At 51.2% G+C, this 15,826-nt stretch overlaps 1 protein-coding gene and 1 long non-coding RNA gene across 9 annotated transcripts in view; both read right to left on the bottom strand.

The window, feature by feature from the left end:
• Positions 1-1,866: 1,866 nt before the first annotated feature.
• LOC116448822 lies at positions 1,867-10,971 on the bottom strand. The gene is made up of 4 exons (XR_004242127.1): positions 9,943-10,971; positions 9,758-9,806; positions 6,649-6,731; positions 1,867-1,954 (listed from the first exon to the last, which is right to left on the bottom strand). It is a non-coding gene; the product is annotated as an uncharacterized LOC116448822 (long non-coding RNA).
• A 1,315-nt stretch (positions 10,972-12,286) lies between these two features.
• TP63 (tumor protein p63) overlaps positions 12,287-15,826 on the bottom strand; it is a 101,420-nt gene continuing 97,880 nt past the window's right edge. For 5 of the 8 annotated variants that reach the window (XM_032119653.1, XM_032119654.1, XM_032119661.1 and 2 more), the window contains one exon: positions 12,287-15,356. In XM_032119653.1, coding sequence (XP_031975544.1) covers positions 15,060-15,356 — 297 coding nt within the window. In that variant the 3' untranslated portion in view covers positions 12,287-15,059. The remainder of the gene's footprint in view (positions 15,357-15,826) is intronic. The other 3 variants (XM_032119660.1, XM_032119658.1, XM_032119657.1) reach the window with 2 other exon arrangements.

The raw sequence follows: 15,826 nt of genomic DNA on the forward strand, positions 1-15,826 counted from the left end.
AAAACAACAGCTGAGGTGGTTCTGTGTGTGTGTGCATGCGTTTGGGTGTGGATGTGGTTTTGAAAGCGAAGCCTGCATGGTGTTACTCCATGCCAGGGGACCTTTACTACCAAGAGGATTTGTTTTGTTTTGTTTTGATGCCCAAGTGGGCCCAAGCCAAGTTCACTTGCCCATTACACAAAGCTGCTGTAGGTTGTGGGGGCACTGGAGGAGCCTGCTCTGTGCCACAGGCATGTCTCAGCAAAGGGAGGTCAGTCATATTTCAGGACAATACAGATGAAATGATGCCTGCATTAAGGACAAGATTGCACTTTGCAGCCAGGGATTCAGCAACAGAGTGTGAAGAGCCAGTGAGAGCAAAAGCACCAAGGCTTGGGGAGCAGTGGCTAGCAGGAGGCATGACAGCCCAGCAAGGTACCTGATGCCTCATGCAGAGGGTAGGAGCATGGAAAACACCTTGTGTAAGTAAAAAACCTCCAAGAGAGGCCAGCAGAAAGTCTGAGGCTGAGCCCCCTTGGGCTGTAAATGCCTTACTCCACGTGGCTGCAGAAAGCTTCTCTCCAGCCAAAAGCTCACCCCTGAAACATCACCCGAAAAGAGGACTTGTGGGTACTTACAAGTTGCTGAATCTACACTCAAGGCTGAAATACCTAAACCTCTTTTTGTCTAGTGGCTGCAGTCTAAAGAAACCTGGACGTTCCACAGGCATTAGCCTGAGAGACTTTCTGAGGCATTAATTTTAAGCAACTGAACCTTGCCAATATTGTTGTGGAGGCTTAGGGCCATGTGGACAGTGAGTCTCCAACAAGAGGGAAAAGATGTGGGCAGAACAAGGAGATGGAGTTTGCACTGAGCCCTGCTCATCCTTCCTGCTTACGCCTGGGCAGAGCCAACCTGAGCACTTACAGGCAGCTGAACATCTTCCCATGAAAAACTGTCATTAAAAAAAAAAGGTTGTTTCCTCCTGTCCACACCCTTGCCCAGCCGGGATGGGGAGGGGGGAGGGGAGAGAAAAAATAACAAAACAGCTGGCAGTGAGATAAAATTGGGCTAGTCCTGCTTCGGGGAAGAACTATATTAAAAGAGAAAAGAAGTATGTCTTTTGTTTCCACAACTGCTCCTTATGTCCACACCCCACTGTAAGAGCCACCTTTTCCTGGGGGAAGTGTTCCTGCTTGTCTGTGCATTGGGGTATGACCCTGGCCAGGTCCCAAGACACTGTGCTCTTCCCCACGTGTGGATGGGCCCATGTAGATGTGTGCTGCTCCTCCCACCAGCCCATTTCCACACCAGCACCCAGACAGATGGGATGCCCTGGTGTCAGTGAGAGCACCAGAACCAACAGGCAGCCATGCACAGTCAGATCCTGCACTGTTGTTCACCCCAAGCACAGCCCTGCCTTCACGTTGGGCCTGGGGCTCCACATGGACAGGTCCAATAGATGTCCCTGAGAGCAACAGAGCTCCCCAGTATCCTCTGGGAGCACGGTGCAGTGTGTGTGGGCCACCTGACCATCCCCCCAGTGGAAACTGCTGTCTCCACAGCTCTAGAGGATACCACGGCCAGCCCAGAATTGCTTTTATCTTGTTTTAAACACATGGTGAAAGCTGGCACTGAGTTTGTTTCCTTCTCATTTAGCAAAACTTTTGTTATGCAGAAAAACAAAAATCATAAATGTCATCACGTCCCAACCTCCTGGCCATCATCCAACCCCACAAAAAATAAGTGCAGCACACTAGAGGAATTTGAGAAAGCAAAACAGGTGACTCAGAGAGCTGCCTGGCCATTCTCACCTTGTTTCTGGTTGAAAGCACCCCTGAACTTCAGGGGAGGGGGTCCAGCTGTGGTCCAGCCGGGCAGCAGCGTGCGGGGCTGTGGTGGCAGAGTACAAGTGCAGGAGCCTGCAGTATGTGCCCTGGTGGGAGCCATGGTGGGAGCAGGCACCGTGGGGGCCCTGTGGGCAAAGAGAGCAGGCTGGTGAGTGGCCACCCTTGGCAAAGGAGCAAGTCAGCTAATGATTGTTTCCAGGGATGGTTTGGGTAACAAGAACGGCAATTCTAGTAGGTATTTCCTGAAGCTGAGCAGGGCAGGGCAGGGGGAATTAATATGAGCTCAGTTTAGCTTCTACTCCTCCTTTATTTGTAATGAGATTAGCAGCAGAGATGGCAGCGCACCATCTCCCGCTGCCGCGATGGGGTGAGCTGATAAGCAGCTCCTGCCCGGCCTTGCGTGCAAGCCCAGCAGCTGAGCCACGAGGGGAAAAACACCACAAAAAACCACCCTGCCATCACACATGGCTTTTTTGCAATGGTCCTAAGCTCGGGGGTAAAATACTGCATCAGACTGGCTGGGCTGATCCCGGCAGTGCCAGGGGTGTTGCTGATATCCCAGCGCAGCCCAGGGTCACATCATCTCCTTGCAGTGCTTCTGCACCTAATGTCAGCTGAAAGCATCAGGTTAAAGGCTTTTCCCTGCTTTACTGGTGAGACATGAGGCCACCACTTGCCACCAATGTGCCTTGGGCAGCCCCAGTGCAAGAAATGAGAGTGGTTGATCTGACTGCATTGAGGAAGAAGCGGTGAAGAAGCGTGACTGCCCTGCAGAGCATCTCCCAGCTGCTCACAATGCTGTAACTGGACTGTAGCAAAGGTGAAGAAGCTGTCTTAAGATTTCCCCCCCACAGAGAGGAGAACATGGATCCCCTGACAAACTTTGAAAAAATCTTCATTGCACCCATGACAAGGTCTGTTCATGGCAAACCCAGAGCCACCTCTGAGACTACATAGCCCTAAGTAGGGGAATTTTGTCTGTGAAACCACTGAAATCCCCCCCACCTGTATTTTAAAGTCTCGTATTAGTTACAGCAACCAAACATGCATGGGCCAAGTGTACCCATCCAGGGCAGAAGCTCCAGCTGTGGGGCACCTTGGTACCTGGTTTATCCTTGCAGGGGTCCCTGCAACCATTGGGCACACCTGAGGTGATGGCCAAGCCTGAGGTCCCCTTCAGCATGTTGTCACTGGCTGCATTGTCCCAAGCCAGGATGCCCATGAAAGCCATCTGTGGTGACATGCATTTCTCACCAAGTCCTTTTCATTGAGCCAAATCAACGTGTGCCATAGCTCAGGGGTGACTAAGCTGCTACAGGGGAAGTTGCCCACTCATGGGGTGATTGTGGGGGGCTGCTCCCACCACCACACGGGGAAAAACAACCTACCTGCATCTTAAAACCAGTTTGTGGCTCCCAGGCACCTGGGAGTTGTTTTTTCATCTTTCATTTTGACACCTCATGTGAGAGGCTGGGAGCTGGCATTCACTGCTCCTGTGGTGCCAGCTCCGAGATAGTTTTATTTGATTTGCCAACCAAAATGGGTGGAAGGGTGGAGACTGTATTTTCCCCTTCATTTTTGTTTTCAAAAAACCCTTCTGGCCCTGGGTGAGGCAGAGTAGTTTCATGTCTATCTACTCTGTGACAGTTACCTGCCTACAGCATCAGGGCACAGCCTGGCTCCTCCAAGCAGAACTGGGTGTGGGTGGATGGGCTCCCTGTCTAGGCGGGGAAAGCCTTCGGCCACCTCCCACGGCATTTTTTTCCCCCCACTAAGCACACTGGAAAAAGCTGTTGTGTGAGCCCCTCCTTCTTTCCTCTGGCCAGAGGGTCAAAGGAAAAATAGAGTCTTTTATATGAGCAGCTCGTGGCACTGGGAGAGGATGGGGCAGGCTGTGAACTCCCCATCAGCAGTGGGGTGATCGCCGCACTCATTTTGCACAGCTGCAGGGCAGGGGTTTGTCACTAAAGGTCCCCAGGGAAAACCCTGAGCCGCGTGTGGTTGACACCCTGAGGTGCTCTGAGCAAACACTTTGAGAATACCCATCCCCACACCGAAATGTGTCCCCAACTCTTAGGGATGAAGTGCACACGGACTTTCTCTGGAGCATGGCTGCACCCTGTGCTTCCCCAGGTGACTCACACAGCCTTCACAGCATCTCTGCAAGCAGAGCAGCCCGGGAGGGTTTTTCCATCCTGCTCGTGGCTATGAAGAGACGGATGTTCACGTGCATCTTCCAAAAGTTCAGCCACCAGCAAATGATGTGCTGTGCTCCTCTGCGCCCAGCAACCTGCCAGGTCCACGCTGCCAGCCGCAAGCCCACCGTGCTGCCACCAGGCTTCCCGGGCAACTTGGGCTTGCCCACCCTTCTGGAGCCTCCTGAGAGGCCGCGGGGAAAGTAAACGTGCTTGCACCGAAGCCAGGCGCTGCAGGGAGTGAGAAACCCTGGCTGCTGAGCACACACCCTGCCCTGCTCAGCTGGCACCGTGCACGTCCCTCCCTGTTCGCCGCCGTGCTGCCCCTGCAGCCACGACCCGCACCCTGCTAATGAGTCTTTAGCAGTTCCCCTTGAGGTGGAAGATGCCACATCCTTTTCAGACTAATTACACTGAAACAAAAGGGGAGATACACCATACCAGGAATGCTACCAAGCCCGTGAGTCCCCCACCCAGCGGGATGAGGTGGGAGCTCTGGATGGCACGGATACAGCAGCCAGCCTCCCACTCTTGCTCAACTGCTGGCGCCACCAGACGAAAGATAACAAACATCTCTCCTGCTCTTGTGATGGGCCTAGCAGCAAATGAAAATTTCCAGGTCAGAAGCTGCTGCTGGGTAGCCCATGCTCCAGGCTATGGGGAAAAACTGCAATCCCAAATTGTTCCCACTGTGAGCACTGCATAGTCCTGGGAGACCCAAGTGCTGCACACCCCAGGCACTGCCCTGGGTTCTCTCCCCTGCTGCCTTCAAACTGCATCTCACTTCCAGCACTTCCACCCTTCCCAAGAAATCACATGGCTGCAGCGAATTCCTTCTAAACGCCTGCAACTTCTGGGGAAAACCCAACAGGACTTTTTGCTTTGCCCTCCTTCAGTAGCTCTGCAAGCCATTAGTCACCGTGCATTAGTCTGAGGGCAGCTCTGCCTTGCAGACACACTTGCTATAAACAGGGATTAATGCACCAAAGGGATCATCCTGTTCTAACCTACGAGGGGGAAAAGGGCAGAGTGCTGCCTGGAACACAGGCCAGCTCTGGGAGCATCACCTTGACCTTTTCCCTCCCTGCCATGCCTGGCCACCCCAGTCAGCATTGCTGTGCTCTCACTCGCAGTGGGGGATGCTCACAGCCAGCTAAAGCAGCATTCATGGGAAGCAAATCAGGCTTAGAAAATCTTCCTGTATTAGTACAGATAGTTGTCTTGGGCATCCTTTTCTGCAGCCTCACTGGGTTTGATTTGCCTGTCCCAACTAGCTGAGATCCTTGTCAAAGCTATTCCAGATACCCTGGCCTAACCAGGCATGCAAGGGTTAACCTGTGTGCTCCTTGGACCCAGCATCACCTCACTTCAAGTGCAGATGTGAGACCCAAGAGCTACAGTTTCTTCCCATCTAGATTCTCTTGCTGGGCTTCACGTCCTGTGAAACACCTTGGCATCTCTTTTCTGCTTCCTGGCCATGGGGGCACTAATACAAAAACAACAGCAAACAAATAAACAAACAAAAATCCAATTTCTGTCAGCTCTCTGGTTCCTGGGTCCTGTTCAGACAGCAGCTGGTCACTGCCTGTGTAGGATCCAGGGTGCCTTCACCTCCTCACCTGCCCATCTTTCTGTGGCTGCTGGCAACCCATGTCCAATTTCCTCACCTCCGAGGCAAGGCTGAAGTCATCTGAGACAGCTGCTGCCCATGGCCTGACTGTAACGTACTTGGCTTGATGGTTACTCGCTAATATTTTACCCTTGGGTGAAATGATAAGGTTCTGGGCCAGGTGGAACACGTTCAGCCATCTCTTCTTGAGGGCAAGCTGAGTCACTGCTGTTAGAGTTGTGCAAAATCAAGTTTGTGTGTGGTTTTGGTGCATGCGTTTTTACTGTGAGCCCTTAACCTCCAATGCACAGCACAATCCTGCCTGCTGATAGCTCCTAAACACCGACTTCCTCCTGTTCAATCACTAGTTAAGCAGCAGGAAAGCCAAAATATAAACGGTAATAGAAGCAACTGTATTGCTACCCAGTCACTTAAAGGTGGAATAAAACTTTTCTCTAAGAAGGGCAAGTCACCCTCAGTGGCAGCCAGGAACCACCACAGGCTGCTCCTCCAGCTAAGGGAAGCGCTGCTCAGGATTTTCAAAGGATGTTGTGGGTTTGAGGCTCAGGCCAGAGGGATAGGACTGGCTCCCACATGCCAGTGCTCAGGGCTGGGTAGCCTTGAGAGGCCAAATACTGCCCTGAGGGGAGGGCACTGGGCACTGCTCCTGGGCCAGGCTTCTTACACACAGGCATTGCAGCATCTTCTAGGCACAGCAGGTGGAGATGATCCATTACCTCCTGTTTCTGTGGAAAACATCTCCAAGAAATACTCTTGTTCCCCTTCAGGCCAGCAACTCTCTACAGGCTCAGCAAGGGCTGCTTGACCGTGTCCTTGGAAAAAGAAATCAATGCCTTTATCTTGCATTTTGCCACAGTGCGTGGATAATTTGATGCAATTGTGTAGCCACCCACGCCTTTAATTAATCAAAGAGTTTTTCATGCAGCACTGTGCAATATTTTATTTCCTAACATCCCTGCTATGGTGTACTTGGGTCTGTTGCAACGTTTCTTACCCAATTCCAGCACTGAGAGCTATGCAGCCAAGAAGAAGATGGATCACATGTGTAGAAATGTTCAGCGTTGTCTCCAGAGGTGACTGCCAAGGAATCAGAAGCTGAATTAATCAGAGGCTCACAAAGAGATTTGGGAAAACAAAAAAAAACAAAAACAAACAAAAAAAAACCCAAACCAACCAAACAACAAAAAAAGAACCAGCCAACAAATGTAAACAACTTCAGGAAGAAAACAGGAAGAAGTCAGCAGATTTCCTGGGGTTCCACTTAGGAAGCTCAGGAAAAACTGGAGGACATCAGAGGTTCTCTTAAAAAACTGGGAAACACCTTGCTAGAGTTCACTGTTCTAGGACAGAGCTGAAAATCCCTTCCAAGGGGCCACCCCAACATCCTCCCCTTCCGACCTGCTCCTGCCCAGCTTCATGTTGGTGCTGCTGATGGGGAGAGGGAAGTGCAGGTAAAGCCTGGAGATGGTTGGGCTCAATGCTGAACACCTGAACAGAAGTGCCTGAAAAATGCCTGTCCACACCTGAGAGCTGAGCACCCAGCCCACACCTTTGGGTGCAAATGAGTGTTTTGGATTCCCTGCAGAACATGAGACCCCAGCCAGGAAAACTCTGCTGGGCCTGGAGACCGAGGCAGGGGTGAGCAGCGGGGGTGACTTGCTGCCGAGGAGAGAGGTGGCCCCACACCAAGCACTGCCCATGACTGCCAGCACAGCACCGTTCTCCACCTGCCAGCCAAGGTGGGTGCCCTCCTCTCCAGCTCCCCAGCTTCCCCTTGGGAGCTGCACAGCGTCTCCATGGCACAGCCCCGAGCTGCAGCGGGTGCCTGCCCAGCGCTGGGGGGTTTCTCACATTTGGCCTCCCCGGAGCAGGATCCACGTGTGCCAGGGTGAGCTTTGAAAGATGAACCATCAAACTGAGCCGCAGCAGCTCTCAGTCCCCGGGCCAGCAGCCCCCGGGCAGCAGCGCCCCGGAGCCGCACAGGTGCTCGGGGGGTGCCGGCAGCCGCAGGCTCTGGCGGGGTGCCGGGGTCCCCACCCAGACTGGCTGGGCTGGCTGCCGTGGGAGCTGTGCCGGCCGCCGCTGCTCCTGCAGCCAGGTGCTGCTGTGGGAGTTCCTGGCTGCGGCGTGTGCGCTCTGCAAAATACCCGCTGCTATTTTCTCAGCTGGAAGAAGCGATGTGTATCGCTCTGGCAGGGAAGACTTCTGCAGCCAGGGCTCTGGGTGTGTGCGTGAAGGGAAGGTGGAGCACCCCTCCTGGCCCTCGGGCAGGGCACGCACGATGCTCGGAGCCCGGGGCGCTGGTGCTGGGAGCCCGGAGCGCTGGGGCACACTGGCTTTGGCTGTGGGGTGTTGCAGCACGGGGTACTCATGCAGAGCTGCTGCCTCCAATGTGCCTCCTGGAGTGGGCAGGCTCTGGCTCTGAAAGCATCTCTGGGCAGAGGTTCGCCAGCGAAAGGCACAGCTTCGGGCTTCTCGCACCCAAGAGCTGCCTGGGGTGAGAGTAGACATCTCTCCTGGTTTGGCAGCTGATGGGTTTTGGTCTTCATCTTCTGAATTTCTCATTTGTGCTGGTGTGGGTTGGAATGGGCACAACACTGGGGATCCCCTGTGTACACGGCAAAGGGCAGCACGGCAGCAGCTTTCCCAAAAGGCAGCTGCAGGAACACCAACAAGTCACTCACTTGCTTATTCCACCCATGCAAAATAAACAAACAGGAGCTGCTGCTGCTGCCCTTGCACGTGGGGTGCAGGGGGTGAGAAGAGGCGGCTTTCTGAACTCGTGCCCACGCTGTGAGCACCGGAGGTGGCCGGGGGGGACGCGCAGCTCCTCGGGGCTGGAGCGGAGCCCCGCACCCCGAGCCGCGGCTGCGGTGCCGAGCGGGACCGCCAGGGGGCAGTGGCTGCGCGGCAGCGCTCGGGGCTCTGCCTTCCTTTGGGATGCCGGCTCCGCGAATCCCGGCCGCGCGCGCGGGGCGATGGGCGCGGGAGAGAGAGGCCTGCCTCCTGTGCAACCCGATCTCCCCTCGCCTCAATTGTTGGGTTTTCTTTCTTTTTTTTTCTTTTTTTTTTAATGCAAGTTTGGATCTTCTCTTCTCTTCTCTTCTCTTCTCTTCTCTTCTCTTCTCTTCTCTTCTCTTCTCTTTTTTTTTTTTTTTAGACTGCTCCAAGACACTCATTTTAAGACTGCTGACAGTTAAACAGAAGAGGAAAAGCACCATCTCTTCCCCAGACCTGCTGATTTGTTTCATTTTCCCCCTTTTTCTCTTCAGCCCCTGCACCAGTTTCTTTGCTGCACGTGGCTGTGCCATGACAGTGTCTCTCTCAGTGCAGCCACAAGCTTTAGGAACTCAGCAAAGCTGATTGTACAGTCAGAGCCACCCTGCTAAATATTAACAAACAAGCTTAGTCTTCCCTTGGCCTTGATGCAGGCAATAATGAGACCACATCTTCCAGGGCATGATTCAGAGTGGGAGTCTAATATGCTCTGAATGGCTCCCCAAGGACTTTCTTGCCACTGATTGTGCAGGGAGCCTAATCTCCTACCCTAGGCCGTTGGGAGAGACAATGTAAGCATCTCCCTTGCATGCTGTAATGGTTGGTATCAGCCCAGCTGCTGGTGAGTAATTGCTGAGCGTGCCAGCAGGCACACACCTCCTGTTGGAGCATGTATCCCCATCATCCAGGGAAGTGGCACAGCCAGAAAGCCACTGGGCTGCTGTGCCCACATTACCACAAAGGCAAAGGGCAGCGCCCTGCAACAGCAGCGAGAAAATCAGCTGAATGGTGTATGGCAACCCCCTCCAAGCAATCTGAGAGCACTCAAATTGCAATCCGGTTGTCCAGCAGGGTGACACATGGCACTGCTGTGACTGCAGTCACCAAGGCAGAAGCACACTGGGCACCATCAATGTCCTCAGGTGTAGCAGGGACCCTTCAGGCCTTGGCTTCAATGCTACAGGCACACAGTCACTGTATACCACCCCCCAGTGATGCCCCTCGGCGCTCATCCATGCCCTGGACCTGTAGCTGCAGGCCCCTTGTCCTGCCCCAAATCCTGCATCTCCTGCTCCTTAATCCCACAAAGTTTTTCCTTCACTCACCTGTGGCCCCAGGCACTTGGCTCATTTCATGAAGGCAGAGCTGATGTTCCTAAGAATAAAACATAAAACACTAGGAGTGTTTGCAAGGAAGTCAAAACATTTTAACAAAACCAGTTAATTCCCCCAACACCCCAAAAAAAGGGCTTTGACCAGTTTGAGCCAAGGAAGCCCACAGCCACACTCACCCAGCAGCAGGCACGGCTGTGATGGGCAGCCCTGCAACATCCACAGGCACACAAATGGGGTGCAGAGGGGTTCTGACTCCTCAGGGAATTAAAGGCACCTACTAACAGCAGTGCATACGAATCTAAAACCACCTGGTTTCACAGCACTGATGTTAAGACCTTGTGGGAAGGAATCCATACAGTTAGAGAGGCTGGGCATATATCAGTTGATGGGGCCCAGATCAGGATAGCAAAGCTGTAGCAAAGGACAACTACCATACACCTCTGAATAAAATTTTGGCTCCTTCATCTTAGGGAAGCAAGCTGGGAGAAAGCCACAGCCAGTCCTTGCCAACAGAGCATAAAGATAATCTTCCTTCCTGTTTATTTGACCTTCATGGCCAGGGTATCCAAATACCAGCAATAAGGCTCCAAAGCTCCAGCCTCCAGATTTTGCTGTGTGCTCAGGAAGACAATTCTGCCATGGGTCACAGAGAGGCAAAACAACTCAGGACCCAGAAACCACGGGCTGTGGCCTGGCAGGCAGACAGAGCTGTTTGCCAAACCTCCCTGGCACAGGCTCAGCACAGGCACAGCCCACAGGGGACCAGGCAGGGCAGCCCTGCAGGGCCTGCCATGGCTCCTCACTAACCCCCACACAGCAGATGACAACACTGACACGTTCTATAGCTCAGTAAATCAGAAGGGCAAACAGCCCAAGCTCTGACTCGGTGCTAGGGCTGGGCTGCCCACATGGTTTTCCCACGGAGAAACAACTTGGGAAGAGGCAGAGTGGGAGGCCAGGTCCTGCAATCCTTCCCCCATGGCACAGGCAGTGGCTTTGCTGTCAGGAAGGGGTTTTGCTGAGGCACAAGGGACAGGAAGAACGTGATGAGCAAGACACCCTCCACAGCCCCCACACGGACTTGTGCCAAGTTTTGTTATGTCCGGATAAGTTTCATTCCAGGGGACTGCTAGCTTCAGCACACTTAGGACTAACAGCAGAGAAGGGCATGCACGTCCTCAGAGGTCCACCCAGGCTTGCAAAACACAGCTGGAAGCTTGTAATGGATCCCTGCCCTGAAAACTTCGTGCCTGCATACGAAGCATCCCAATATCCAAAGACAAAATTCCAGTGGGTATGGGTGGAGAGCAAAAGGGAGAGCACCAGCTTGGGATTCCTCAACACTGATACCCTTGCTGTAACCTAAGCAGTGTAGAGGTTCCCCTCTTCAGCAGTGGATCACAGCAGTCAGAAATTGCAACCATATCTCAAGCCTACCTGTTTAATGGAAACTGAAATCTTATCTGATCCAGTTTGCTCATCTAGAGGCAGAGCCCATCAGCTGAAACCGCAAGTTCTCACAGCTGTTCTAGTAGCACTTCTCTCTTTTGAGAACAGCATTACTGGTTTTTAACACCACATTCAGGCAATCCCCAACTGCCAAAGGGCAACCAGGGTACTGATACCTCTGGATATTGGTATCTGGAGTCAACTGCTTCTCTCATCGTTTGACAAAAAGGAAAAGCAACAGCAATCAGAACCAAAGAAACCAGGTGGACACTCCCTACCCAAATTAAACCAGCTCCCAAGGGAAGTTAGGGCAGCCTCTTCTTCTAAGACCTTTGTGGGGTTTTCTTTTGACTCTCCCCATTCCTAAGCATCCTCCCCCCCCCCCAACCATAACCCATAAAAACTGCAAGACACAGCCATGGGGCCCCTGACAGAAACCACTGATGAAGCTGGGCTGTTAATAGGTGGTCCATGGACAGAATGAAGTCCCCATTTGATGGAGGCCACTCCCATCATCTTCAGGACAGCCACCCCACTGGCTCTGAGCTGTTCTTACCTCAAATCCTTGGAAGAAGGATTGAGACGCAAAGGAGAAGGAAAGGGCTTTGCTAGGGGAGAGGATGCACAGGGTGATGCACAAAGTCTTTGGTGCGAGGCTATTTCCCAAGTGTGGGTGTCAAAGGGCAGCACTGACCCTGCCTGCTCCAAGCACACACTCCCTCCCTCCAGCAGGACATGGAACGTGAGGCACTACCTGGTGCCCTGCTCAGAAATAAAATAAGGAAATCTGATGAAAGGGCAAAAAAGAACTATGCTAAAGGCTGAACACTTCACAGTTCAGCAAGAGGCTCATGAAACTGACCTGTAGCATCTGCCAGAAAGGCAGCAGATGGATGTGTGACAGTACCCTGGAACACACCCTCATGACACAAATCCTGTGGGGACAGAAAACTGCACCCATGAGCAAAGGTGACACAGCCCAGCCCCAGCTGCTCAGACGACACTGCAGCACTCCTGCTCACTTCCAAGGTGGCGCACAAGGAGTAAAAGAAGTTATTTGGGAATTCAGTGTCATTTTCAGTTTTGGCTTTTATTTTCACTCACTTCAACAACAAGGTGTTCCAAAACACACCGAGGTCTTGGTGCAGGCAACACTGTCATTGCTACAAGCATTGGTAGATTCTCAGCTCGATTAAGCCATAACACTTTGATGCATCAAAACAAAACAAAATCACAGCTCTACAGGGGAGGGTAAAAGCTACAGCAGTTCAAACTCTCATGACGATTCCAGTTAAACAGAAGTGTGCTCCATAGTGGCATACAGTAGAAAAAAGGTTTTCACAGCATATATTTTAATCATTAGTGATGCAGCAGAAAAGCTCCATCTTGCTGCTGAGTTGAAAAGCAGATACTGAAGTGCTTGCACCCAGACTCTGGGCACAGCATTAACTGCATTAACCTTTATAGTCAGAAGCTTCTTAGTTCCTAAAAATGACGGTGTCTTTTGCATCAATGTATGTACAGTACTGAAGCAGCTCAGAAGGACTACACAATGGAGATGCAAAACCTTGGAGGTGAGAAGGGAACAGCCTAATTCACCTCCAGGGATTTGTAAAGTATCTGCACTAACACTTTCCCCGCACTAACATTGCCCTGCTGAATTAATCATTGCATCAAGTCAAGAGCAGGAGGACTTGCTTCTTTTGTACCATATAGAAAAAAAATAAAGAGATATAGTAAGTTCTCACACTGAGCACGTTAAATACTTTGAAATCTAGGACACTGCTCTTTGAAGTGTTACAAAATAAAATGATAAAACAGGCTTTCAATACCTGCCCCCTCCCCACTCAACTGCAAAGTAACACAGTAATCTCAGTATGAAAAATACAAATATATTCATCCAGTGACTAGTTGTTTGTTACACGATTTGTAACTGTAAGCATCCTGCATAAAAATAATAATTAAAAAACAGAAAAACAAACAACAACATTTTATTGTGGTTCTGTCAGACCCAGTAGCCCAAGAAGAAATAAAAATTGTCATGTTATGCTGTAGGAAAACAAAAAATTACACATACAAAAAAATATTTATATACAGACTTTACAGTGTAACCATCTGGCATTACCGTTTATAGCTAACCAAAACAGGCTTGCACAGCTACAAAAAGGCAGTCTTTGAATGCAACACAGACCTGGCACAACAGACAGATGGAGGATGCTAACCATATTGGACTTAAATGAAATACGTGGCACACAGCAGGGCCCACAAAACAGCCACTGCATTGAAACGAGAATATTCAGCCATAGCAAGGTAGGATAACAAGTTATTTAAGCTGCTTTTTTAATCTTTCCCCAGCAAAAAAAAAAAAAAAAAAAAAAAAAAAAAAAAGCCAGGCTTACTGTTAAAAAGAGCAAGCCAACTTGAAAGCAGCTGTGCTGAGCCTTGCTCCTCAGCTTAGGTTTGTTTTGTATACCTTAGAGTCTTACTACCTTGGCCAATAAAAATGTGAAAACACACATTGTTCAGTTATTTGTCCACAGGACCACTGGCAGTCAGAGGAAATGCCTCAGAGCACAACTGTGGTAGAACCAGTAAAGGAAAAAACAGAGAAAAATCAATTTCTCATGTAAACATGGCTTATTGCAGTAACAACACTCATAGTACCAGGAACTGGTCCTTGTTTTAAGGCAGTCAACAGTTATTTTTGAAGTCTCCACTTCTAGTTGCTTGTCACTTAACCTATAGCAACAAACACAACAGGTTCCAACCTATTACAGATACATCTAAAGACAGGTCTACTTTACTTGGGAGGAAACCAATCTAGCCTGGTCTAAACAAAAGATTGTCTGAGTTTAGGATAGCTGAAGCCCTACAAACCAGTGTGCAGCTCTTGCTCCTCCATTTAACTGGAGGCTAGGTGGGCAAATCCTTATGCTAAACTAGCCAGGCTGCATGTGTGGCAAAGCCTAATTCTATAGCTTAAATGTCAGTAGTATTACAGCATGGTTAAAGGTTGGGTGGGGGCAGAGTTCAAGAGTGACCAGTAGCTTTATTTACACTTCTGAACCTGAAAGGAGCAAACCAGGACATACATATGGATGTATATCCAAAACAAGAAGAGACAGCAGGCTTGGTTTTTCCAGAGAAGGCGAGGGAGAAGGAAAAAGTAGGATGCAGGTGCTGTAAGCGCTGGCCTGCCCAGCAAAGTGCATGTGCTGTCTCCGCTGGAGAATATTACACATGAACAGAGCACTCAGCTCCACGGGAAGAGGCTGTTTAAGTGCAGCGTTCAGCAGATCGATTCCCATTTATTTTTCAGATAAACTGTCAGTTCAGGGTTGGGTTGCTTTGGGTTTTTTGCATTTGGTTTTGTTGTTGGGGTAGGTTTGGTTGCTTGGGGTTTGGTTTTTTTTTTTTTTTGGGTTATTTTTGGCTTTTTAGAATTTTATTTTAACCTTCCTGCTTTTCAAAGTGGGATCACTGGGTGAGAGAAACAAGTGTGCAGGTCAGGGCACCCACAAGGTGTGAAGATTCAAAGGTCAAGAAAAGAAGCCCTCTCCCCAAAGGAAAACACAAAACAAGTTGGCCTTCTCAAGAAGGTCAATGGTTTTCAAGGAAATACCACCCGCCTTCCCCCTTCGCTCAGCTCTTCTCTCGCAAGAGCTGGGGTGGAGGCTGCAGTCCAGGAGTACGACCTAGACAGCACCCAGGGCATGACCTAGCAGGAGTGAGCAAGAAGGTTCCCTCCGCCCTTCGTCCGGGGGTGCAGTACCAAGCAGAAGGAAGACAAATGAAGGGCTGAGCAGTTCGTGGCCGAGGCAGGGTGGAGCGGGGCCCGAGGGTCTCACTCCCCTTCCTCTTTGATGCGTTGCTGTTTGTTGCGCCGGGCATCCATGTCGAAGTTGAAGTCGTTCCACTCGTCGCGGGGGGGGAAGGAGATGGTTTGCCGCAGCGTGAAGCGCACGGCGTCGATGACCCGCTCCCCGCGCGTCTCGCTCGAGCCCACGCTCACCGTGGAGGCGCCGCTGGGGGTGCGCAGCAGGTGGGGAGGGGAGGAGAAGTCATGGAGCTGCCGGTGGTCCAGGATGCCCTTCCAGATGGCATGGCGGAACTGCTCTGGGATCTTGAGGCTCACCAGATCCTGCAAGGCAAGGTGCAGGGCTTAGCAGGGCAATCCCAGGGCAAGCTGGACACAGGAGTGAACACAGTCTCTGGGCCACCAAGAACCACCACAGCTGCTAAAATCCAGGTGGCCACACACTGCAGAAGACAAGCCACTAATTCTGCAACAGGTGTGTATGGCCATGAGGCAGCAATGGCCCGTTTTGAAGGCACAAAGTCTATTTTTAAGTTGCACAAAACACTCATTCATGCGTAAGACGTGTGACCAAAAGCTAGAAGCCTAACTAGACTGCAAGGCCTCCAAGGCAACCTCAGGGAGATCTGCTGGCTGTCAGTGGTGGGGGATGCTGGGCTGCTGAAGGTCAATGGCTTTGAAAATGTCCATGTTTAATTCTAAGCCTGCAAAATGATTATAGAATCCAAGCCTGAGCTCCAGTATTCAAAGCTCTGGGTGTGACTCTGTAGGAACTGTCTTAATTACCTGAACAT

The sequence above is a fragment of the Corvus moneduloides genome, chromosome 10 (assembly GCF_009650955.1).
Source record: "Corvus moneduloides isolate bCorMon1 chromosome 10, bCorMon1.pri, whole genome shotgun sequence".
Taxonomy (NCBI): domain Eukaryota; kingdom Metazoa; phylum Chordata; class Aves; order Passeriformes; family Corvidae; genus Corvus; species Corvus moneduloides.